Source organism: Hemibagrus wyckioides, linkage group LG17, assembly GCF_019097595.1.
Source record: "Hemibagrus wyckioides isolate EC202008001 linkage group LG17, SWU_Hwy_1.0, whole genome shotgun sequence".
Lineage (NCBI taxonomy): Eukaryota > Metazoa > Chordata > Actinopteri > Siluriformes > Bagridae > Hemibagrus > Hemibagrus wyckioides.
In genome coordinates, this window is record NC_080726.1 from 20,879,595 (window position 1) to 20,905,343 (window position 25,749).

Sequence of the window (25,749 nt, forward strand, 5' to 3'; positions counted from 1 at the left end):
AAGCATTTTTTTACTCATGAATTTTTTGTGTACGAATAAAGCAGAAATGCAGTTTTTTTTTAATGCAGATCCCAGTAAGAGTAAGGTGCCTGCCTCCACCCTGACTGACTGACTGACTGAATAAATAAATAAATAATGAAAGAATGAATATATGAATGAATGAATGAATGAATGAATGAATGAATGAATATATGAAATAATGAATGAATGAACGAAGGAATAATGAATGAATGAGTGTAGGAAGGAAAGAATAAATAAATAATGAATGAGTGAATGGATGGATGGATGGATGGATGAATGAATAGATGAATGAATGAATAAATAATGAATGAATGACTGAGTGAACGAATGAATATATGAACAAAAGAATGAATGAATGAATGAATGAATGAATGAATGAATGAATGAATGAATGAATGGATGGATGGATGGATGGATGGATGAATATATGAATGAATGAATGAACAAATGAATGAAGGAATAAATAAATAATGAATAAATGAATAAACAAATGATTATATGAATGAAAGAAAGAAAGAATGAATAAATCAATGAATGGACGAATAGATGAATGAATGAATGATTATATGAATGAATGAAAGAAAGAATGAATGAATAGCTGAATAAACAAATACATAATGAATGAATGAATACGAATGAAAATGAATTGAGAGTGAGAGTTAATGAGAATGAACGAATGATTATATGAATAAAGGAAAGAATAAATAAATGAATAGATGAATAAATAAATAAATAAATAAATAAATAAATAAATAAATAAATAAATAAATAAATAAATAAATAATGAATAAATGATTGAATGTATAATTAAATAAATGAATGAATGAATAAATAAATGAATGATTGAATGAATGAATAATTAAATAAATGAATGAATGAATGAATGAATGAATGAATGAATAAATAAATAAATAAATAAATAAATAAATGAATGAATGAATGAATGAATGATTATATGAATGAATGAATAAATAAATGAATGAATGAATAAATAAATAATGAACAAATGATTGAATGTATAATTAAATAAATGAATGAATGAATAAATAAATGAATGAATGAATAAATAAATGAATGATTGAATGAATGAATAATTAAATAAATGAATGAATGAATGAATGAATGAATGAATGATTAAATAATTAAATAAATAAATAAATGAATGAATGAATGAATGAATGAATAAATAAATAAATGAATGAATGAATGAATGAATGAATGAATGAATGAATGAATGAATGAATGAATGATTATATGAATGAATGAATAAATAAATGAATGAATAAATAAATAATGAATGAATGATTGAATGTATAATTAAATAAATGAATGAATGAATAAATAAATGAATGATTGAATGAATGAATAATTAAATAAATGAATGAATGAATGAATGAATGAATGAATGAATGAATGAATGAATGAATGATTATATGAATGAATGAATAAATAAATGAATGAATAAATAAATAATGAATGAATGATTGAATGTATAATTAAATAAATGAATGAATGAATAAATAAATGAATGATTGAATGAATGAATAATTAAATGAATGAATGAATGAATGAATGAATGAATGAATGAATGAATGAATGAATGAAAGTGACTGATTACTAACCTAAATAAAATATGTGGAAGTCAGTGTGTGTAGGCTGACTGGCATCTCTAAACTGTCTGTAGTGTGTGAACAGGTGAGTGAGTGTCTGTGAGTGTATCCTACACTGGGTTGCTTTTCCCCCGGGACTGACTCCGGGCTCCCTGTGACCCTGTGTGGGATAAGCAGTACAGAACATGGATAAATGGATGGGTTTGATGTCTGTCATCACCACCTTTATGAAACATATGTGACATATCAGTGACCATGATCATGACCAGGCACTTCCACTGTAAACTAATCAGAAAATGTCATAATATAACCTTAGGTGAACAGAAATATCTTCATTATTCGGTTCAACGGTTATGTCGACTTCATATAAGGACTTAATCAAACTAACAGTATTGACCAAAGCAGCCTCTGAGACATGTCTTGGACAATTCCCTGCTGAAACAATAGGGGGCGTAGTGTGTGTGTGTGTATTGTGCCATGTGCTTTTGTTTACATTCTGTGCTCACGTGTGCATCTGCCCCGCCCTACCCTTTCATTCCTTCCCGCCTCTGCTTACCTTCCCTAACTATACCTGCTATCTTATGTTGGAGTTTTGCTGAGTCCTTGTCTCCGCCTCCTGTTTTTCGTCCCCTGTTTTTGTTTGTTATACTGTATTTCACGTATCTAGCTTTTCCCCAGTCTTTCTATGTCTTTGTAGTTCTGTTATTTTAATAAATCCCCAGTTTGTAATGTCTGTAAAGTCTGTAACCCCCCCCCAGGCATCTACTCGCTGACAGGTATGCTATAAACATTTATAAATGTTTGGGTAATGGAGTTTCACAAGTTCTGTGTGTATGTGTGTGTGTATGTGTGTGTGTATGTGTGTGTGTGTGCGGAGTTTACTCTGAGTGCTGCAAAACAGCTTGTAGGTGGACTGACTACTCTCACATGTTCCTAGGTGTGAATGTGTGTGTGAGTGTGTGTGAATGTGTGTGAGTGTGTGTCTGAGTGTGTGTGAATGAGTGAGTGTGAGTGTGTGTGAATGTGTGTGAGTGTGTGTGAGTGTGTGTGAATGTGTGTGTGTGTGTGTGTGTGTGAGTGTGTGTATGATGTTTGGGTGGATTCCTGCCTCACTTCCAGTGTTCCTGTGACTGACTCCATATTCACCCCAACCCTGATAAAGTACAGAGCAGTTACTGAATGAATGGATGAATGAATAAATGAATGAATAAATAAATAAATGAATGAATGAATAATTGAATGAATAAATGAATGAATAAATTAATGAATTAATAAATAAATTAATGAATGAATAAATTAAGGAATAAATAAATAAATGAATAAATGAATGAATAAATGAATGAATGAATGAATGAAAGAATAAATGAATGAATAAATGAATAAATTAATGAACAAATAAGCGAATGAATAAATGAATGAATGAATGAATGAATGAATGAATGAATGAATGAATGAATGAATGAATGACAGTACACACACATGCACACACACACACACACACACACACACAGGAACCCTGAAAACACCCCTGAGAAAGCTTGCATTAAGTGTCAGGATTTGGCTGCTACATTTTCTATACTTTATTTCTATACTTTAATGCTTTTTTTTCTTCTATTAGCACTGCAGTCCTGTAAATAGAGTTGGCTCTTTCTTGAGGTTTCCCAGTGCTGCTGTGTAAAATAACATGTTGGATACACACACACACACACGCGCACACACACACACACACGCACACACACACACACACACACACACACACAAGAAATAAAGTATAGAAAATGTAAATGAAATGAAAATGTAGCAGCCAAATCCTGACATTTAACGCAAGCTTTCTCAGGGGTGTTTTCAGGGTTCCTGTGTGTGTGTGTTTATCTCAATTGCCCTTTCATTGCTCCCAATTAATTTCTTTCACAATTTGAGCACAGTTGATTGAATATTTCTGTGTTCATTCACTGTAAAACTGAATAAGCTAGTCAGTCAGATAAGTGGCATCAAGCATCATCACGTGTGGCTGTTGTTAATATGCTGCCACGTGTTCTGCAGCCTTCTAAAAGCAAATTTGATTATACTCCACTCCATCAGATGATAATTATGTCAAGCTTGTAGGTTATCTCGGCGTATACAATCTTTCGTGCACAAGCGTGCATGCAATGAGGGCACAGCTGCACACACACACACACACAGAAACAAACACCCTGTTTCACTGTTCACAGCTGCAGCTACATGTTATTTTCCACAGCAGCACTGAGAAACCTCAGAAGAAGAAGCGACTCTATTTACAGAGTTAGACGTACAATGTTTACAGAAGAGGAGAGAGTGCACAAACCCTGCAGTCTTCACATGATCCGGGGAAAAAACACAGAACTGTCCAACTTATTACATTCTCTTTATCTCTGTTTACTTTCTCTGATTGAACCTCAGTCTGAGAGAGAGAGAGAGAGACAAAGAGAGAGAGAGAGAGAGAGACAGAGAGAGAGAGAGAGAGAGAGAGAGAAAGAGAGAGAGAGAGAGAGAGAGAGAGAGATAAAGAGAGAGAGAGAGAGAGAACAGAGAAAGAAAAAGAGTCACAGACAGAGAGAATGAAAAAGAGTGAAAGAAATGTCATGTCTAAACCACTGGATCAGAGCATCTCCAAAACTGCAGCTCTTGTGGGGTGTTCCCGGTCTGCAGTGGTCAGTATCTATCAAAAGTGGTCCAAGGAAGCAACAGTGGTGAACTGGAGACAGGGTCATGGACGCAAGGTTCATTGATGCACGTGGGGTGTGAAGACTGGCCCGTGTGATCCGATCCAACAGACGAGCTACTGTTGATCAAACTGCTGAAGAAGTTAATGCTGGTTCTGATAGAAAGGTGTCAGAATACACAGTGCATGACGGGTCAGGCAGCAAAAGGGGGACCAACACAATATTAGACATAATGTTATGCCTGGTCAGTGTACATACAGGACACAGATCACACAGAGAAAAGCTGTGTGTAAGTATATTGAATTATGCCAACGCACTGATTGTCTAAAAGCAGCTTCTATTTCTATTTCATTTGTATTAAGCTGTTTGTTTTATAAAACAAGCAAAAAGAAAGAAATATGAAAACCATGAATGTATATCTGACGTCCTGCCCAGCACTCAGTCTAACCGTCAGTCTCTTCACTTGATGGTCAGTCATGCCCTAAGCTCAACTCAACTAAAGTTGACATTTATATATATATTTTGCACTTGTACATCTCCTGATCCATGAAAGCGTTGTCCTTCATAACATGACAGCTGGCATTTATCTTTTACATCCGAATCTATTCGTTTTATGTCCAGACTGATATACAGTGCGTGACAAAAACACACTTAGCTAACAAGCTAGCAATTAAAACTTTAGACAGGTTGAGGTCACACAGACTGAGGTTTTTTTTTTTTTTTTTACAGCTCGTGTGTTAAACCGGCTCATTATTTAGCCAGCGCGATCTTGGACGAGGCGAGGTTGGGAAGAAAAATAAAAAGATTATTATTTTGGTGAATGATACAGAAGTTTTGGAAGGCGGTCTACAGAAAAAGTGTTCTGATGCAATACGCTGCATAACTACATCTCAGACGCTCTGTATGAGACGTCCTGCACCGTTTTTAATCTGCTTTTAAAACATACAGAGTGCAGCCATCTTCATGTTGTAAATGTTCTGCTTTTACTGTATGGTTAGACTTACCTGGCTCGTGACATTTTTCCTCTTCTCTTCAAACACACTCAGGCTTTACAGTCTCGTGGTCATGTGCAAATTTGAGTTTTTAGACTGTAAATCCTTCAGGCCTCTGAGAACTTTTGTGAAATCCAAAAACATCTTAGCGAGTTAAAACATCCTAAACGTAGTCAGAAAGGTCCTGTATTTCCTCTTAGAATCCCGATAAGATTATTGAAGCTATTTGTAGACATAATATATAATGCTGAAGCCTTACATTTATTCTGAATTTCTAGAAAGAAATACAGATTTACACTGACCAGGCATAACATTATGACCACCTGCTTAATATTGTGTCGGTCCCCCTTTTGCTGCCAAAACAGCCCGGACCCTTCATCCACTGTGTATTCTGACACCTTTCTATCAGAACCAGCATTAACTTCTTCAGCAATTTGAGCAACAGTAGCTCGTCTGTTGGATCAGACCAGTCTTCGCTCCCCACGTGCATCAATGAGCCTTGGCCTCCCATGACCCTGTCTCCGGTTCACCACTGTTCCTTCCTTGGACCACCTCTGATAGATACTGACCACTTTAACACCCCACAAGAGCTGCAGTTTTGGAGATGCTCTGATCCAGTGGTCAAGCCATCACAATTTGGCCCTTCTCAAACTCGCTCAAATCCTTACGTTTGTCCATTTTTCCTGCTTCTAAAACATCAACTTTGAGGACAAAATGTTCACTTGCTGCCTAATATATCCCACCCACTAACAGGTGCCATGATGAGGAGATCATCAGTCTTATTCCCTTCACCTCTCAGTGGTCATAATGTTATGCCTGATCGGTGAAAATCTAAAGCTTAAAAATGTCTAATAATTAGACTTCATTATTATTGTCACTTGCTGAGATGTTTTTTTTTTGCAGTGCGATATGAAATATCAGCGTTACTGTATTGTGTTACCGTGTGACTAGCAGGTCTGATTGAGTTCACAGACGTTTTATGAGAAGTTCCATGTTGCTGCTTTACCCAGCATATGTTTGTGACGAGATGAAGATTTTCACTGTGTGGAATCTGCAGCGCATCAGTTGCATGTGAACGTTTTTTTTTTTTTTTGTCATATTAAAGTAGTCATCAAAGTAGATTAACTCAAATTTGCTCAAAACACATTTTTATTTTTGTCATATTTTTGGCCTGAACGATTCAGCCACAGCAACATCTCAGACCAGCACAAATCTCTTTATAACCCTTAGAGGAAAATTCCACCCTGAAACACAATAATTCGGTTTGGATTGAGATATTTGTGTTGTGCTTAATGATTCTGGTGCTAATGTGCTAGTTGACGCTCTCCTGTCATTAATTCCATGACACATTAGCAGTCTCGGGGGCACAGCGATGTCACCCGGAGATACGGCTAGCATCGTTACAGTGATGACTAACTGGAGGGAGAAAAAAACATCAAACATAACGGCTAACACTGGTGTTACTCTGTTCCCTCCAAAAACCAGAAGAGTTTCTGTTCCAGCAAGGTTCACTGATGTTAATGAGAACCGAAATGGAGAATTAATAGAGACACTAAGTGGTTGATGATGGTGTTAGCATGAAGGATGAAGAGTCTGATCTGTTTGAAGGAGGTGAGAGTTGGACAGACTCAAGGACTAAAATCTGTCCTGCATCTTCACTAAACAAGCTACAGGTAGTCCAGAATGCAGCTGCCAGAGTTCTTACCAGGTCAAGAAAATATGATCATATAACCCCAATATTATCATCCCTGCACTGGTTACCTGTTAAGACTATAAAATAGCACTACTTACGTTCAAGGCTCTAAATGGTTTAGCTCCCATGTATCTAGCCAGTCTTCTAACACGTTACAATCCCCCACGCTCTTTAAGATCACAAAATTCCGGACTTCTAGTAGTTCCCAGAATATTAAAGTCCACAAAAGGGGGTAGAGCATTTTCATATTTAGCTCCTAAAATTTGGAATAGTCTTCCTGACAGTGTTCGGGGCTCAGACACATTCTCCCAGTTTAAATGTAGACTAAAGACTTATCTCTTTAGCCTGGTATACATTTAACACATCCCATAACCTTGTGCTCCAGTATATCTGATTAAATGCACATTATCATGTAGTACTGCTAATATTATGAACAGCAGCTACGCTAATGCTGTTCCATTGTTTTCCCTTCTTCTACCCATCCCGAGGCATACAGAGACTGTGCCGGCTCCAGTGGCATCCGGAGATGGACCAGCTCCAGCCGGGTTCTGCTTTGTGAGGATTGGGGTATTCAAAGCAGCGCTGTAGACAACAACCTCCTTATTGATTTACATAACACTATACACATGCTGTATCTGCATCACACAGTTGTCACCCAAATGAGGATGGGTTCCCTTTTGAATCTGGTTCCTCTCAAGGTTTCTTCCTCATACCTTCTAAGTGAGTTTTTCCTTGCCACAGTCGCCTCAGTCACCTCAGGCTTGCTCACTTGGGATAACATCTAGGACTGTCTGTCTGTTTATATGTTTGTTGTTTTCTTATGTCGTTTCTCATGTAAAGCTGCTTTGAGACAATGCTCTTTGTTAAAAGCGCTATACAAATAAAATTGAATTGAATTGAATTGAATTAAAGTGCTGCTGCATCAGAGTCTTTAGTTAGAGGGATAATGTCCCACCTGATCACTGTTAGCAGATTATTATAGATAATCCAGTGGCTATGTGGGTAAAGTTTGCTAAGTCTGCTTCTCATTTCTGTGTGTATGGATATTTAGGATAAACCAGGAACAGTTTCTTAAATGTAGCTTTTTAGGATTTTTTCATCACTTATGGCAACATGTGATGTTAATGCTATGTTATGTATACTTTCTCTGGCCCTCAACTGGAGCTGGTTTGGATCACATTATTTCCAGTATATGACTCTGAAATGACGGATGATGTCTTATTGGTTTGCACACCTGGCCACAGGTTCTTGGGTTTGATTTGTGATCCACATTGTCTGTGGAGTTTGTGTGTTCTCCCCGTGCTTTGGGGGTTTCCTCCAGATACTCTTCAGTCTAAAGACCTGGACTTTAAACTGAGTGGCATCTCTAAAACTATCTATAGTGTGTGTATGGGTGTGTGATTGTGCCCTGTGAGGAGTTGGCACCCCATCCAGGGTGTCCACCACCTTGTGCCCTGCGTCCCCTCGGATACACTCCAGGCTCTCTGTGACTCTCTGTAGGATAACCAGTTCAGAAAATAGATGGATGGATGGATGGATGAATGGATGGAATAATTGATGAATGGATGACTGAATTGATGGAAGGATGGATGGCTAAATTGATGGATGGATGGATGGATGGATAGAGGGATGGATGAATAGATGGATGAATGTATGTATGGATGGACTGATTTTGAATGGAGGAATGGAGGGATGAATGGATGGATCGATTGATGGATGGATGGATAGCTGGATGGATAGATGGATGGATTAATAGACGAATGAATGGATAGCTGGATGGACAGATGGATAGATGGACAGATGGATGGATGGATGACTCTCACATACCAGAAGTGCACAGAGGTACCAGTTATAGCATCCCAGTGTGAGTCAACCTTGAAAAAATATTTTATAACACACAGCACAAAAAACATCACATGACTCAAATGTTATGAAAAATCAGTTCAGGACAGCTAATATCTGTCTGTGTAAATAAATAGATTTGCACTGACACGAGAGACGTCAGAGATTTATAAACACTAGCATTAGGTTCAGTGTGACCCAGATTTGACTGGCTTTTGTTAACTAATTGTTAAGTGTTTCTTTTGGCATTGCTTTAAACATATACTATAAAGCCAAAAGTTTGTGGACACATATACACACCTGCTTATTAAACATCCTATTCTATTTTAATATCCTCCTCTGTAATAACGAGATGTTCGTGTGACTGTGGTGACTTGTGATCATTCAGAAGCAAACACATTAGTGAGATCAGGCACGGATGTCAGGTGAGGAGGTCTGGGGTTCAGTCGGCGTTCCAGTTCATCCCAAAGGTGTTTAGTGGGGTTGAGTCAGGGATCAGTGCAGGACACTCCAACCTCAGCGAGGCCTGTCTTCACGGAGCTCTGTGCTTTGCACACTGCCATGCTGGAACAGGTCTGAGTCTCTTAGTTCCTGTGAAGGGAAATTGTAGTGCTACAACACACTCTGGGGAAACAGTCTGGGGAAGAAGGATGTTGGGGAGGAATCGGGTGTCCACATACTTTTGACCATAGGGTGTATTGATAATGATGATGATGATGATGATCATGATCATGGATGTGGAAGAAATATGTGAAGAGATGTTGGTTTTATTTAAAAGCCTTGGTGTTTTATTTTAGATATTTACTCGGAGGAATGAGGAGCATGACAAACCTCTCACAAGACCTTTCCGCATTCTCAGAGTGCTCTCTCTCTCTCTCTCTCTCTCTCGCTCTCTCTCGCTCTCTTCTCATGACACCTCGTTCCTGTTTTGTGCTACTAAAAAATACTTCCATTCACACCGTGTACGCTGTACACTCTCTAGCTCAGAGACACCTTTCATGTCAGGTGTGTTACCTGCTGCAACTCTGTCGAGACTCGTAGTTGAACTTCAGCTTGTGTGAATTTAGATTTTCAGCTGCTGATATAACGCTAACTCACTCTCTCCATTTTAGACCAGAGAAATATGAACATGGGAATGATTTTTTTTTTTACTTCTTCTAAACCCTTAGAACTACACTTGTAAGGCAAATATTCCCAGAACCAGTCTTATGTCAAACAGAATCATATAATTCTACAGTCTCATGCTTGAACAACCAGAAACGATCGACACAACCGAAACCTCTTCCGATAACACGCTAAAGCCTTTACAAACGTTGCTGAGAAGGGTTTCCAAATCTGACGCACGAGATAACAGAAAACAAAAAGGAAACATTTCTCTCCTCTCAAACGAAGCCTTCACGCGTGCATATCAAAGCTATCTATCTTTAAAATCTTCTTTTTTTTTGTGTGTGTTTTTTGTTTTTAATAGAATATCACTATAGTTAAAAAGATATCATCATGGTGTTGTGTTCAGTTCTCGTCGCAGTCGTATCCTCAAGGCCATGATCTGGGACAAAAGAAAAGAAAAAAAAAAAAAATCAATACTAGGTTTATTTGGCACTTTAAAAAAAATGCTTTGAGAATGTGACGATGTGAAAAAGTCTTGGTGAGTCTTCGTTCCCTGTGGTCAGCGTCAGTAAGGAATGCCTCTCTGCTGGTTGAAGAAAATAAAAGCTGTAGTCAGGGTCATTGTGTGAAGGAGAAAATAGCAATCGCAATCTAGTGATAGTACAACTGTAATCTCACAACCCAGAGAAAAAAGAATAATAATTTAAAGTAAAATCAACAGCACGGTAAGACAAAAAAAAAAAAAATACTGCATAGTACAAAGCCCCCTTTTGTTTGCTGCAAAATGCTATTCAGGGCAGATGATGGAGAGGGCAGTGTATACAGAGATTCCAGCTTTCGGAAATATAAACACTTCTGCAGATCGTAGGTCTGATATTTACGAGTTTATCTGTTCCTCGATCCTTGTTCAGTTTTGTGTAAAGCCAGCAGAGTGTGTTATTCAGGTTCACTGCTGTTGGTGGTCTTGTCCCACTCGAAGCTATCATCACTGTGAGTGGGCGATGCCCGTGGGGTCCCTGGTGGATGCACGCGCAGCCCCTGGAAGCGTCTGCACTCGGGGCAGATGCGGATGTGGCTGCAACTGCGTGCGACGATGGCCGCCTCCTGCGCCAGTTTGTGGGAGAGCGGCTCTGACAGTCCGGTCCCTGCGCACAACCTGCCGTTGCTGAGGCCGGTCCCTGTGGGCCGGGCACGTCTGTCCTCCGCCGGTAGAGGATGCGGGCGCAGAGAGCTGGGGCCACCGCTACGTCTCCGTCGCAGTTGGAGGCTGTCCTGACACAGTACGATGCCTTGCAGCTCCCGCAGCATCTCCTCACACACTGACAACTGAGAAGGGTGTATACACAGAGAGAGAGAGAGAGAGAGAGAGAGAGAGGCCGGGGGGGCTCACTGATACACTGTAGCCAGAGTTATTAGGAGACAGAATTATCTGGCAACCCAGTCGCAAAGAAAAACGTGTAATATTCACGTTCAACTCATTTGCACTACTTTTCACACTTTAACCCTGACACCCTGATAAACAGAATCCTGGGTTCATTTTAGCCCTTTGAAATTTGACACATAATGGCCAGCCGTTTGTTGATATCCAACTTCCTCTTCCCCTCACTACGGCGCTCAATTCCGCAACTGTTTCGCCTACTCAGCTATTTTTTGTTTAGTGTTGCTCCATCCTGGTTTTTTATGTGATCTGAGGCACTGTGGAATTTCTGTTGCTAAGTACCTAGCTATAACACTGTGACACTGCATCACTTCACACTCTACATGTTCGCCACTGCAGTATGAGGTTGCAAAAGAGCCGGCTCTCAACTCTGTAAAAGGAAAAAGTGATACTAACTCCGCCCGACAATAACCGGGAGTTAAGCGTCGTGTCTCACACACACCTCGACATATCAGACTTATACTCAAACACTCAGTATGACATGTTCTCCACCTTCATATGTAGTTCATCCCAGCTAACCTCTAACATTCAGCTATTACTATTAATACTATTATTATTATTATTATTATTATTATTATTAGATGCAAAGTCTCCTATTTAAGCAGGTGTTTTCAAAATACAGATCATTTTTTAGGCTGTAAATTTGCATGGCTTCTGAGAATCCAGATCATTTCTGAGTTTTGTAAACACCATGTTTATATGTGAGGTAAAGAATCTACTCTATTAAAATGAGGCAACAATTTGCACGCAGTTTGTTCGGGTAGATTTTTGCTTATTACTGTAGTAATAAATAGGTAGGCTTGACACATTATTCTATATTTCACTTGGTGATTCCGATACATAAAATGTAAATGATTTGCATGTGGTGTTTATACCATGCTCCAAAATCTCTTTCACACTGTTCCAGGGGTCTTCAGTTACGTGGCTGCAGCATGTCACAGACAGAACATTCGACTGTCGGTCCTACCTGACGTACACCCGTACCAGAACCTTGATGTTTAGTGTAAATAAGTTGCATATATATATTTTTTCTGTGAGACTGGGTTGTTGATTAGGAGAAACAGAAAAAAGACACACAAATGATTTGAAGTGTAAACATGTAAAGATGTCCGTGTCCTGCCATCGGAACGTCGATCTGTTTCATGGTTTCATGGTTAAACAGAAGAATTCCTTCGGAAACTACCTTACTGGAACAATGACTGTAAGATGGCATGATCATGGCATCAACTCTAAATACATTAGAAGGAAGTAATGAAACTATAAATCCACAACATTTCAAATGCAGAGTTAATTTTTAAATAAGTAAGTAAGTAAGTAAATAAATAAATAAATGACCAAGCAAATAAACAAATAAATATTGGCAGTATTTATTTATTTAGACCTTGTTTATATAAGTTGTTTTGTCACTCCACCAGTTGAAAGGAACACCAGGACAGGACAGGATTGTTTACAGATACTTTAAACGTTATCAGTTTTGTTATAGCAGCTACAAACCTTCAGGTCACACCGCCAGTCTCTTTCTTTCACTCTTGCATGATGTAAATAAATTAGTGATGATAAACTACAAACCCAAACAAACAGAAAGGCACACTGACCGTGAGAAGGTAGACATCACCTCCACTAAAATAAATAAATAAATAAATAAATAAATAAATAAATAAATAAATAAAAAAAAAAAAAAAAAAAAATGAATGAATGAATGATGCATGAAGGAATAAATGAATAAGTAAATAAATAAATAAACGAATGAATGAATAAATAAATAAATAAATGAATGAATAAATGAATAAGTAAACAAACAAACAAACAAACAAAAATGAATGAATAAATAAATGAGTGAATGAATGAATGAATGAATAAACAAACAAACAAATAAATAAGCAAACAAATAAATAAATGAATGAATGCATGAATGAATAAATTAATAAGTAAGTAATTAAATAAACAAACAAACAAACAAACAAACAAATAAATGAATAAATAAATAAGTAATAATTAAATAAATGAATGAATGAACGAATAAAAGAATGAATAAATAAATATGTAAAAAAACAAACAAACAAATGAATAAATCTATTTTTTAAATGCAGGTCGATCTTTTTTTTCTTCCAAAAAAAGTATTGTTGATTTTTTTGTGTATTGTTAGTAATATATAATTATTCAATGTTTAAGACTGAATTGTTTATCCTGACATACTGAAGCAGCTAATTGTTCTTACAGAGTTTGGGGATTGTGTATATAGTAGGCACACACATCCATTAAAGAGTAATTACAAAACATGTATTATGCAGAACAGTCTTACTGCCCTCTGGTGATTGCACTCTCCTGGCCCTACTTGCACCATGTTTTCCCAATCATTAGAGTTTATATTGCTGCTGCTGTAGTGTGCCAATGAATTATGAATGATTTATATACTCAATGTCCTCCATACAGGCGCAACAGTGATTTTATAAACATATAGTGAAGTTATTCTTTTCCATTCCATGATATCTTGCTGACAGTTAAATATCTTTACCTCCTGCCTACATACAGTATGAAAGCTCAACAGATGCTGCTGTCCTTAATGACTAGATTCTACAACAACCTGAGAGAGAGACAGAGAGAGAGAGAGAGAGTGACAGACCGAGAGAGAGTGACAGACCAAGAGAGAGAGAGAGACAGATCGAGAGACAGATCGAGAGAGAGTGACAGACCGAGAGAGAGAGAGAGAGAGAGAGAGAGAGAGAGAGATCGAGAGAGTGACAGACTGAGAGAGAGAGAGAGAGACATGGAGAGAGAGAGAGACATGGAGAGAGAGAGAGACATGGAGAGAGAGAGAGAGTGACAGACTGAGAGAGAGAGAGAGAGAGAGAGACATGGAGAGAGAGAGACATGGAGAGAGAGAGAGAGAGAGAGAGAGAGAGAGAGAGAGACTGAGAGAGAGAGAGAGAGAGTGAGAGAGAAATTCTGCGGAGGGGAGCCCTGACTACTTTAATATCAGACATGTGGTGATAAAATAATTCATTTATTCAAACTGATTGAAATGATGTGGTCAGTCGATTTCCATTCTGCCAGCAGAGTGTAATGGAGGTGTACTGGTAAAAAGGGTTAATAAAGGTCAGACCATTTATGGTTACATTAAACACACTGTCACTCCATGTTACAGATTACCTCCTGTTATCACTTTTGTTACAGCAGCTACAACGGTCATTCCCACACCAGCCTCTCTATTATTCTCTAATACAGTTACCAAGTATCATGTTATCAAGAAACTCTGGAGAAAAATATGCTTATTTTCCCAAACTCACTTTCATATGTACGCGGCTGTGTTTCCTGCACAAGGCCGGATAACGCATTTGATGATGTAACAAAATGTGCTCATTTCCTTTTAATGGCAGGTCTGTCATTAGAGGACCTTCATCTCAGACGCTGACACGGAGCTCATGTTATCACACAGTCTGTTATTAAAATTCTGCCAAGATTTTATTAGGCTCATCTTATACAGTGTGACAAGTAATAATCTTAAAAGACTGCTGTAATCTTTTAAAACGAAATACACACACACACACACACACACACCTGCCCCCTACTGTGCATTTTTTCAAATCTGTAGAAATGATTGAGGAAACAAGACTGGACAAACTCTTTAAAGCTAACAAGCCAAATATGACATTTTTTTTTTGTTTCATGTCAATCAAACTTTTCATGTCGCCATGGTAACGGTGATCAAAAACAAACATATAAGAGAACAATGCTGTGCTCAGGAATACAGTAACTCGCAGCTACAAAGCTTCTGGAGATCTTACATTTTCAGTGAGAGCCGGTGACTTCTTATGACGTAAGCTACAGTGACCGCTGCTGACTAGATGTGGGCGTGTCCAGTGATGCGTTCTCAAGTTGAGAAAAGTTCACCTTTATGCAAATACAGAGAGACTTGGTGCCGATGGGCATGAAGACAAAGAGCACACACATTTCAAATTATATATATATATATATATATATATATATATATGTGGCCTCCTAGTGGTCCAGCAGCAGGATCCCATGTCCAGCAGGATCCCATGTCAATGCCGGCCCCAGGCCCAGATCAAAATGGGAGGGTTGCGACAGGAAGGGCATCTGGTGTAAAACCTGTGCCAAATCATGCGAATCGAATGATCCGCTACAAACATCAGACCCTGCCGTATATATATATATATATATATATATATATATATATATATATATATATATATATATATCAGTGGTGGGCTGTCAGGGCCAGCAAGGCCTTCTCTGCTGGCCTAAACAGCAGTGATCTGAATCACTGACTTGCATTTTAAGAAATTTAATATATTTTTCCATGAATGTGTATTAAATTATCCCCAATAGTCTATTCTCTACATTTCATAGCTTTTCTCTTGGTTCCGCTGCTTCCAGTAGTGTATATTTATGATAAGAGTATTTATCCAATCATATTTCAGCCAGTGGCTGACATCATGTGTTGCCAGGGGGAAAGAAATCTGCCTTAAGGCCTTCAGAATCAATAGTGCAGGCGCCCGGAGCTTAAAATAAGTGGCAATGAAATTGTTACATTAACCAATCAGGTTTCGAGTTGGTGTCACCAGCGAAAATATCTGAAGAGTTCCCTGAGACTACATGACACACGTTTTTACACTAAAATCCGAAACACATTTTTATCGAGGTTCTGTGCGAAGATATTTCCTTTCTGCTGAATTGTACTTCCGATAAACGAATTACCTCAGAGAGCTGGTCAGAATGTGCGTCCTCACACCCATTCAATGGACATAATTGCATATTTAATCATATTTATATAGCCCGAGAGTGTGCTGAATGCTTTAACAGATTAGATAGGTCATAACAGATTACAGAAAGGAATTACTTGTATGGTCTGTATGAGTTACACAGTTAATCACAGCCTTGGTTCGTGTCAGAGCAGAACGGAGGTGTGAACGATCGGACCATCAACTCCTTCAGTTCATTGCTTTTTATAACAAAATTAAACGTTAATTCTCCTGCTAGTTAAATGATTGTGGATGAAATAAAGGCCGGAGTTAATCCTCTACGTGCATCCACTATTCCTAACTTGTATATTTGAGGATTTTTTTTTAATTACTCAAAAGGATAAAAAATATTCAAGGCAAACTTATAAAAGTGACTAGAAATAGCATTTCTGCTCATTAGTCCTTTTCATGTTTGTTAGATTGTAAGCAATGATTATTAATTAGACTTAAAATATCCATTGCATGCTTTAAATGTTTATCTCTCTATCTTCCTTAATTAAGCTTTGCCTTATTCGAGCATGTCATACAGCATTATCTGTCCCATTACACCGAAATACATATTAAATTAATTCATTAATTAAAGGATGTAAATGAATACAATTGTTGTAGCAGACCTTATAAAGGTTTAACCCGACAATTCCCAAACCCTGCCACTCTAGTACTTTAATCAACCAGCAGTCATTTGTCTTAGTCACTCAGATCCTTACACTTGCCCATGTTTCCTGCCTCCAATACATCAAACTCAAGAACTGCCTGTTAACTAGCTGCCTAATATATCACACCCCTTTATAGCTGACACTGTAAAGAGTTTTTTTTGTTAATGGCTTATTTAAATCATAATATACAGTAATTAAAAGTAATAAAAAAGTAATTTACAAAAATAATCAAAGACTGTCTCTTTATAATTTAAGAATAATAATAATCTGCTGCTAATATCATGGTTCCAGATACCACAACACACCTTCAGGGATCTAATACATTGACTAATGTATTGACAATGACTAATACATGGATCAGCTATAACATTATGATCAGCTATAACATTATGACCACCATATATATATATATATATATATACAAAGGGTCATGGACGGCCAAGGCTCATTGATGCACGTGGGGAGTGAAGGCTGGCCCGTGTGATCTGATCCAACAGACGAGCTACTATTGCTCAAAGTACTGAAGAAGTTAATGCTGGTTCTGATAGAAAGGTGTCAGAATACACAGTGTATGATGGGTCAGGGCTGTTTTAGCAGCAAAAGGGGAACCAACACAATATTAGGCAGATGGTCATGTTATGCCTGATCGGTGTATATGTATTTAAAAATCTCAGTGTTTGAGATATAATGCAAACTAAGAAATCTAATACACACAGAAAACATACTATATAGTAAAGGTGAAAGTGAACCCTCAATAATTGAAGCAGGATTATTTAAACATTTCTGTTGTTTGACAGACCCCATTATACAGAGTGAACTGGAATTTCATCTCTTTCTTCTTTTAACAACTGAGGATTAAGGGCCTTGCTCAGGGGTCCAGCAGGGGCAGCATAGTGGACCTGGGATTCAAACTCACAACCTTCCAATCAGTAGTCTATCAGCTTAACCACTAAGCTACCACATGCCTAAACAATACAGTGATAAATAGTTAACTTTAACAACCAATTGTACCAACTAGTTAGCTACACCAATTCATTTACATTCTGTAACACACTGGATGCTCAAGTCAGTTAAATATACTGTACCTGTGCTCCCTGATTCTCTGTTAGGCAGCTGGCACACAAATGAGGGGGGATTTTTCAAGAATGGCAACACTGAACTCAAAAGAGATGCATCGTTTGCCGAGTCTGGAGAAGTGGCACAGAGACCAAGAATATAAAGAATAAAAATAAAGAATTAACTCTTTCATGGAAGGGCCCCCTGGTGGTCCAGTGGCAGGATCCTGCGGTCTCATTGCCGTGGCCGGGGTTGGATTCCCGGGCTGGGTGCCAACCCAGCCACTGAGGAGTTAACTCTCAGTGCCGGTCCCAAGCCTGGACAAAAATGAGAGGATTGCGACAGGAAGGGCATCCGGCATAAAACCTGTGCCAAATCATGTGGATCAAATGATCTGCTAATAACAGTGAACCCTGCCATTGCACAGGACAAACACTAGGATTAAAAAAAAAAAAAACTCATATATGGAAGAATCTTCATGAGGAAGCTTGTTCAGTTAAAAAAACACTGTATACAGGAAGACTGGATGTGTGTTCAGAGGACCACCAACATAAACTTGACCCTTTATACTTGCAATGCTGAGAGCTTCCTATCAGTAGGAGCTGTGATTTCATTCTGACATTGAGCAGTTTGATAGAATCATGATATGTAAACATTTATCAAGGGATTCTTGGTGTAAATGGCAGGGCCTTAAAGCCCTAAAGTAATCTTAAATCTTAAAGCATAACGTACAGATGGCTCACAAATGAAAGGAAAAGTCTAGCAGGTAAAGGTCACTAGGATGATTTTAAAGTGCCTTGGCCTAAATTCTACTAGCCTCTGAAAATGACAAATACCATTAAAAAAAAAACCAAACAACAACAAAAACAAAAAAAAGCCTCAGCTGGTGATTTTCCTCAATTGGTCAATTTCACCTCGATTGGTCAATGATGATGATGATGATGATGGAGAACCCTGTCTAAGACATTGCTCCAAACTCTCCCACAGGTTTGTAATTTCACTGAGATTTAGTAACTGTGACAGTGATGTTTACATTATTTTTCTACTCATCAAGCCATTCAGTGAACCCTTGTTCCCTGTGGATGGGACAGTGCACATGAATAACCGGTAAGGTGAAAAGTGTCATGTGGACTGGGAGCGCAGTGTGGTAGTGACCACCAGACTGTAGGAGGTGAGAGTTTGGCTGCACTGGAACTGTTTTCAGGTTTGTGTGAATATGTTGACACTTGTTTAGAAAGTAAAGTAACTGTAACTGTGTTTTAACCCATGCTTTTCCAAAACATGAGTGGCAGAGGAACGTTGTGGAGCTTGAGATGACTTGCTGGGATACGGGAAGAAGAAAACATACAGAAGCAATTACAAAAAAATTCAAGAAGAACGCAGATGTATATTTGCACGAAGTTTATGGATTTGTGATGATGTAAGATAATGGGGTTTGATAGAAAACCAGACCAGTGCTGAGGAGACCACCAGGAACAATCACACTCAGACTGTAAAAACCACCTAAGAGACTACCTCACTATCAAATCATACCAGAACTACGAACTGATTTCCTTTGTCCTAAAAAGCAAACCATGATAGCAACTCACCCCAGAGCATAACACAGACACCAGCTTTGCTTTAACTTTGTCACCTTTTGTCCTGTATGCGGTTATGAGAGATCAATTTAAGTCTGGATCTGCAGACAGGCTCTGAGAGGTTAAAGAGTGGCCTAGCAAGAAAGGGTTATAAGTCCTGGCGATGACTGAGCTAAATCTCTAAATCCTACTGAGATGATGTGGCAGGACCTGAGGAGAAATCCTTCAAACCTCACCGAGACGGCGGCATTTTATTACGATGAAAAACAAAAAGAAAATCCCTCAGGTAAGATGTCAGGACTAGTAACAAACTGAATGCAAATCCCTTTTTATGCGTTTTTGTTCTGATAATTCTATATATTTATTGTTCAGAGACACTCATAGTGAGAAACTAAAATGCACTAAGACTTCAGACATAATTACAGACTTAAAGCCCGTTCAGAAGCCACTCAAGAAGAACCTTGAGCACCTTCTGGAGTTTGCACAAAACAGAGATGTGTCTCACTCACTCACATCCCAGTCTGATCTTCGGCATTTTTTAGTGTTTAAAATCAGCTTAAATGTGGAGAAATCCAGCACCGACTGTCTGACAGTTTAATCTTTATAATGACTCGGACTTTTAAACCACTCTATCTATCTATCTATCTATCTATAAAAAGCAAACAGCTCAGCTTTGCTTGATGCTTTGTGACCATCCATCTTCCTCTTGATGACATTCCAGAGGTTTTCAATAGGGTTCAAATCTGGAGATTGGGCAGTGGTCTCTTATTTTGTTCCAGAGCTGTGTATATATATATATATATATATATATATATATATATATATATATGATATTTGAAACCATTTACCAGTCCCTCAAGGATTTTGCGATTATCTGAGTGCAGAAATTCTCACAAAATATAGCTCATAAACTCCCTGATAATCTGATGAGCTTGCAATTTTTCCAAATGAACACAGATTTTTTTTTATCCCTGCAGATGTTCCAAGTGCAGCCGAACCTTTACGACTCAGCTTTAACAGAATAACGTGTGAATAATGACATTGGTCATAATTTCGAAGAAGAATTTCACAAATTGAAATAGTTTTCTGCAAATAAAAAGCAAAAAAACTTTTGGAAAAATACGCTCAAATGCACAATCAAGCACTTTTGGATCCAAAAAAAAAAAAAAATGTCTGAAATATCCCAGAGGAAGTGATTTAAGTGCATAAATACAACACATAATTACAATAACGTCAACAAAAAAGGTTTTTTTTTCCTGCACAGAGAACGGCGGAATCCATTAGGATGATTTGTATGATTTGTTAAATGAAACCAAATGTGCAGTAATTAATATGATCATTATAATTAGGACTGTTCCTGTAGTAATATATGGGAAATAGACAGGTCTAGACTCCCATTAGATTGATTTCAATGCATCCCATTTATAAATCTTTAGGCTTTAGAGTTTTGTAATTTGAAATAATTTCTTGCTTTTAGACAACTTCGCGTTACATTTTAGAGCCAAGGGGAATACAGCTGTTTTCTTCTGTACTCTATGGTTTTTTATTCCTTTTATGCTGTTAAAAGCGAGCGCTTGTGTTTGAAGGTAGTGGTTAATAAAATTTCAAGGCGCTTGGAAAAAAAAAAAAATCTAGGAAACTCTTAGCCTACACATTGAGCAAATCGATTTAAACATGTGTAAAAAAAAAACAGCCCGTATTTCTGAATAAGTTTCACTTAACCTTCAGATTTCAGTCGTCAAATATGAAGTCCAATCAGGAAAGGACTCGGAAAAGTATCTGACTGATATTTCATATTTAAAGTACTTTTTAAGGAAGTGTCAGAGTTTTTATACCAGAGAAGAGTGTAACTGATTCCATAAGATTTAGTAGAACACTCCAGGGTTAATGGTACATCATGATAATGTGAGGTAATTGAGACTCTCCAGCATGAAGTCTGTAACAATTACATGTTCTTGGAAGTAAATTGTTCATGTATTCAGTGTAACACTAATGAAAAGTCAGATTTAGCTCCTGGGCATACTTTAAATAGTAAATGAGCAAACACATACACACGTCCTTGCTGATACGCTGCAGAGCCGTTACAGCGTCCATCGCAAAAAACTGTTTCCTCTGGGTTGTTGGCAGAATTCGATCCGATGTAGACCTCACAGTCACCACACAATTAACTAATGACCATTATTTAAGCTAATAATAATGAAATACTCTGTTTCCCCCACCCCCCATTATAAAGTTTTCGTACAATAAGAATTCTTTAGTAATATCTCTGTGTTTCATAATTGGATTTTCTACATTGATTCGGTCTGTGTGTTACAAATTAGTTGCAATTTTATTTAGTTTAATAGTGTCTATTTATATGCCACTATATTTTTTACAGCTACATACTGTAATGCGAAAGTACATTTCTAATCACAGTTCATTACCAATGTGTTGAATCTTTCTACCAGAAAGAGAAAACTTGTTCATGTCTAAAATCTGAAGGCGTCATCTCCAACCGCTAAAATTCTGTGTACAATCAGACATTGTAGACAAACAGACAAACATCTGACACTGAAAGCTGACTCATTTTCGAGTCCTGACTCATTTTATATCTGACTTGCGGCTGTAAAATTCATCTGTTTATACTGAATAAAAAAAGTCAGATAAGCCTATTTTGGAATTAGCCCAGATTGTGACAGTATTCTATATCAAAGCTATGCGCTGACGTCATTTGTCGTCGTATTTGAGACGATTCTACCGCTCTAAAATTCATACACTAGAGTACACAGTGCATAGAGTAAGTGTGTGATACATCGTTTACCAAATAGCTAGAAATGTTTAATTGTAATTTGAGCACCTTACTAGTTTACAACTGAAATGAATTATATTTGTATCTGTCACAGTGACAGCGTACTACTGGGTCGTTGTGTTTAGCAAAGGAGTCGCAGGGGTGAGATGATTATGTTGCGCTTCATTGCTTCACTGTATAACTGTTTTCAGCTTTCGGCTGCTTTCGGTTCGTCCTGCAACTCATTTTGCGTGACTTCTCTTTCACCTTCTTTGAGCCTCAATCTGAAAGCGTCTTGTGAAACCTGTCTGAGGACAATTAGTTGTGGTTCCATGGACTTTCTAGCTGCAGTTGTATCGAGGAGGGAGGTTTAAGGTCTTTACTATGGCTCTATAGCTTTATTCCTACTTAATAATGTCCCTTATAGCTTTAGGAAGCTCCACCATGAATTGCCATGACTGCTAGTTTTTGCACGACAATAGCAATTTCTTTTATAATGACATATGAAATTTTTAAACGAAAACATTTATATCTAGAACTTAATGTATTTGAACATAACCTTTCCATATTGTCCCGAATCTTTATTGAATCTTCATCAGGAATGATCTCATGGGTCTGTTTTGTTCACATCACCAAAATGTTTGGCTTTAGTTCATGTTCTGTCTCCATCCACGTCTTGTCACAGGTTGTTTATATTAAATGGTCTCATTGCTTCATCTCTCTGCCTCCCTACATGACACATATATCGTTGTAATAAATTTGTTTTTTTTTTAAAACATACCTTTGTATATACTTGTACCTTCTTGTTCAGATTTGTAAGTTGTGTGTGAGCTGATCTACTGTATACACTTTATCAAATAACAAAACCACTAAAGGCACTGAAATCAAAATGGAGCCAGATATTAATGATTAGGATGCTTTGTATGTTTTTATGCTGAATAAAGTTTGGGTCTTGGTGATATGATATTCACAATTCTTTCAGGAAAGTGAAAGGAAAGTAAGTTCAACATATATGATGATAATTTAACATAATCTACAAGCATATTTCAGATAACTAAATAAAATAATGTTAATAAAATCAAAATAAGATATTAGATATTCTATTAGATATTTAAATATCTATATCATTATATTAGATAGCAAAGAATAAATGTTATTTACTTTATTTCCGTCTACCTTTCAGGCTTTAAAAGCGATTTAATTTGCTTTAACCATTTATTTTTCAGATGAGATTCCTCATCTCAGATGAGGAATCACACATGTCGTGATTCTTTTCCACCTAAATGACACTGCTGGTTATGTGTCACAGCTAATTGTAACAGTATAAATGAACTGAAAGCCTATAACATCTGTCGCTTAGTTACTGCCACGCTGGAGAAAACCCGCTTGTGAGGCTTTCAAGTCTGAATGACAGAAGCAGAGTAAAAAAGACAAAAAAACCCCCAAAAAACAAAGCGGAACAAAAGTTAATCAACTCCCACACCAACTCACTCGCAGCAGACAGATGGCTCCATGATATGGGACTGCTGGGAGCTCGGAGATTTACGCTGCTTCGACACATTTGCTCATGCTCAAACAACACTACATTTGCATAATATTCTCAATCTTTTTTTTTGCTTTAAAAAAATAAAAAGGATTACCTAAAAACATGTATTCGAACTCTTAAGAGTATAGACTCTCCACAAACACATCACACCGTGGGGTTCTACAAACACAAATGGGAGATTTTATTTATCGTCAAATGTGTGTTTGTAAAACAATCACAGTGCGTCCATCAAAATACATGAATACGTATGAAAAATAGAGTAGCACTATTACACTTAGAGCTATTCATGCCAGAAATAGAAACTAGAGAGAGATTATAATCACCTCTCGGGAGAACCTGTGGAGTCGGTACAGGCCAGTGGAGAGAAAGCACCTGTGTGAGGTAGGCTCTGTGGTGTGTGTGCTGGACAGGGTTCAGGACAGGGGGAAGGGGCTCAGGAAGGGAGGCGCGTGGCCGGGGAGAAGGACACAAAGCAGAGGCAGGTAAAATAGCCCTCTCTCACCTCTGTTCCTGGAGTGTGACGCAGCATCCATACAAACTCCAAGACTGCCATGAAGATAGCAATTAAGAGGCCACACACCAGGACTACAAAGATCCCGCCGATATTCTCCATGCCAAGTCCTACACCAGAAACACACACACACACAAAGAATTCTTCATGCAAAGTCTTACAATATTCACAGTCAGGACTTTACAGCACCACTACACCACCTTTGGCTCGATGGTCCTCCTCTTTTGGGCATTTCCCACCGTCCCACCATTTTCTTTTCAGGATCTCCAACCGGTTCTCTTCCTGCAGTCTGAGGATGGCCAAGTCAAACTCGTCCCGGTACACAGAGCCTTTACAAACACACAAGTGGATTCATCATCAAACACACCTCAAACTGCTCAGACCGACTCCAACCAGTTCTTCTTCAACTACAATACAGCTTCCAAACAAAATTAAGTACAATCGACTCCAGAGGTATTGGCATCCCTCCAGGACCCAAAATACAGAATGCAGGTGAGAATTAAACCCCCAACACCGGAGGCAAACATGCTAAGCTGCTGTTCCCTCAACACAAAAGCGGTGTTCTGCAGGGACCATCTCAGTGTCCAGACTAGTATCTAGTATGCAGCTCTACTGAAAACCTGGATAGCATGGAGAAATTTCCCAGTTTCCCTCTACATGTGCTCTTCAATGAAGTGGTTTAATGTTGTTATTATCCATAATCTCCACCAAATATCAACTGTGAGTATTTTGAAAACCAACTTCAGATTTTAAAAAATAATTTGCCAAAATTAATGAAACATTATCTTTATTTTTTAGCTCGATCTTCATTTGACATTTGTTGTGATTAGGGATCATTTTATTTGTGGCTTATTTTCGTCAAGGGTGCCAATTATTCTGGAGCTGACTATACTTTAAAGCAGAAGGTCATTATCACTGTGATCCTCACCCAGAGGCATTCCAATGCCATAGCCCTTGGTGTCCAGCAGGCCTCCGATCTGCGTGAGGTTGCAGTTGCGTTGGCGATAGTACTCGTTCATGGTGCTCTCTAGTAGGTACGCATAATTGGAGTTCAGTACCCGGGCGATGCCCTCCTCTGTGCTCTTCACAAACACACTGGGCTGCTTGGAGTGCATGAAGTTCCACATGCGTTGGTACGTCTGGTAACGCGAGTTCTGAACAGGAAACGAGAAAGATCCATTTCTGATGCGCTTGCATTCATCCCATTTAGAGAAATACGCTACAAGCTTGTGTATTCAGTGCAGCTTGTAGACGTAAGCAGGTATCTCGGTATGATAGATGAAACTAATCAAGGACCTGAAAGCAGACAGACAGTCTGGAGTGTGTGTGATAAAGCTGGAAAAAAGCAGGAAAAAGCAACACAGCCTCAGAAAACATCACATTAAGAGGATGAGCATGTCTTCTCTAGGGAGAAAGCTGTTGAATGGCGTTGACACTAAGCCAGTAAGCAGACAGCGCGAGCAGGTATGAGCAGCGCTGACATGTC

At 38.1% G+C, this 25,749-nt stretch overlaps 1 protein-coding gene across 1 annotated transcript in view; it reads right to left on the reverse strand.

Moving 5' to 3' along the window:
- Nucleotides 1–6,482: 6,482 nt before the first annotated feature.
- The window catches only part of grik4 (glutamate receptor, ionotropic, kainate 4), a 403,962-nt gene continuing 384,695 nt past the window's right edge, over nucleotides 6,483–25,749 (reverse strand). Inside the window, exons 18-21 of the mRNA XM_058414559.1 lie at nucleotides 25,192–25,417; nucleotides 24,464–24,592; nucleotides 24,255–24,373; nucleotides 6,483–11,275 (exon numbers count right to left, since the gene is read on the reverse strand). Coding sequence (XP_058270542.1) covers nucleotides 10,886–11,275; nucleotides 24,255–24,373; nucleotides 24,464–24,592; nucleotides 25,192–25,417 — 864 coding nt within the window. The 3' untranslated portion in view covers nucleotides 6,483–10,885. The remainder of the gene's footprint in view (nucleotides 11,276–24,254; nucleotides 24,374–24,463; nucleotides 24,593–25,191; nucleotides 25,418–25,749) is intronic.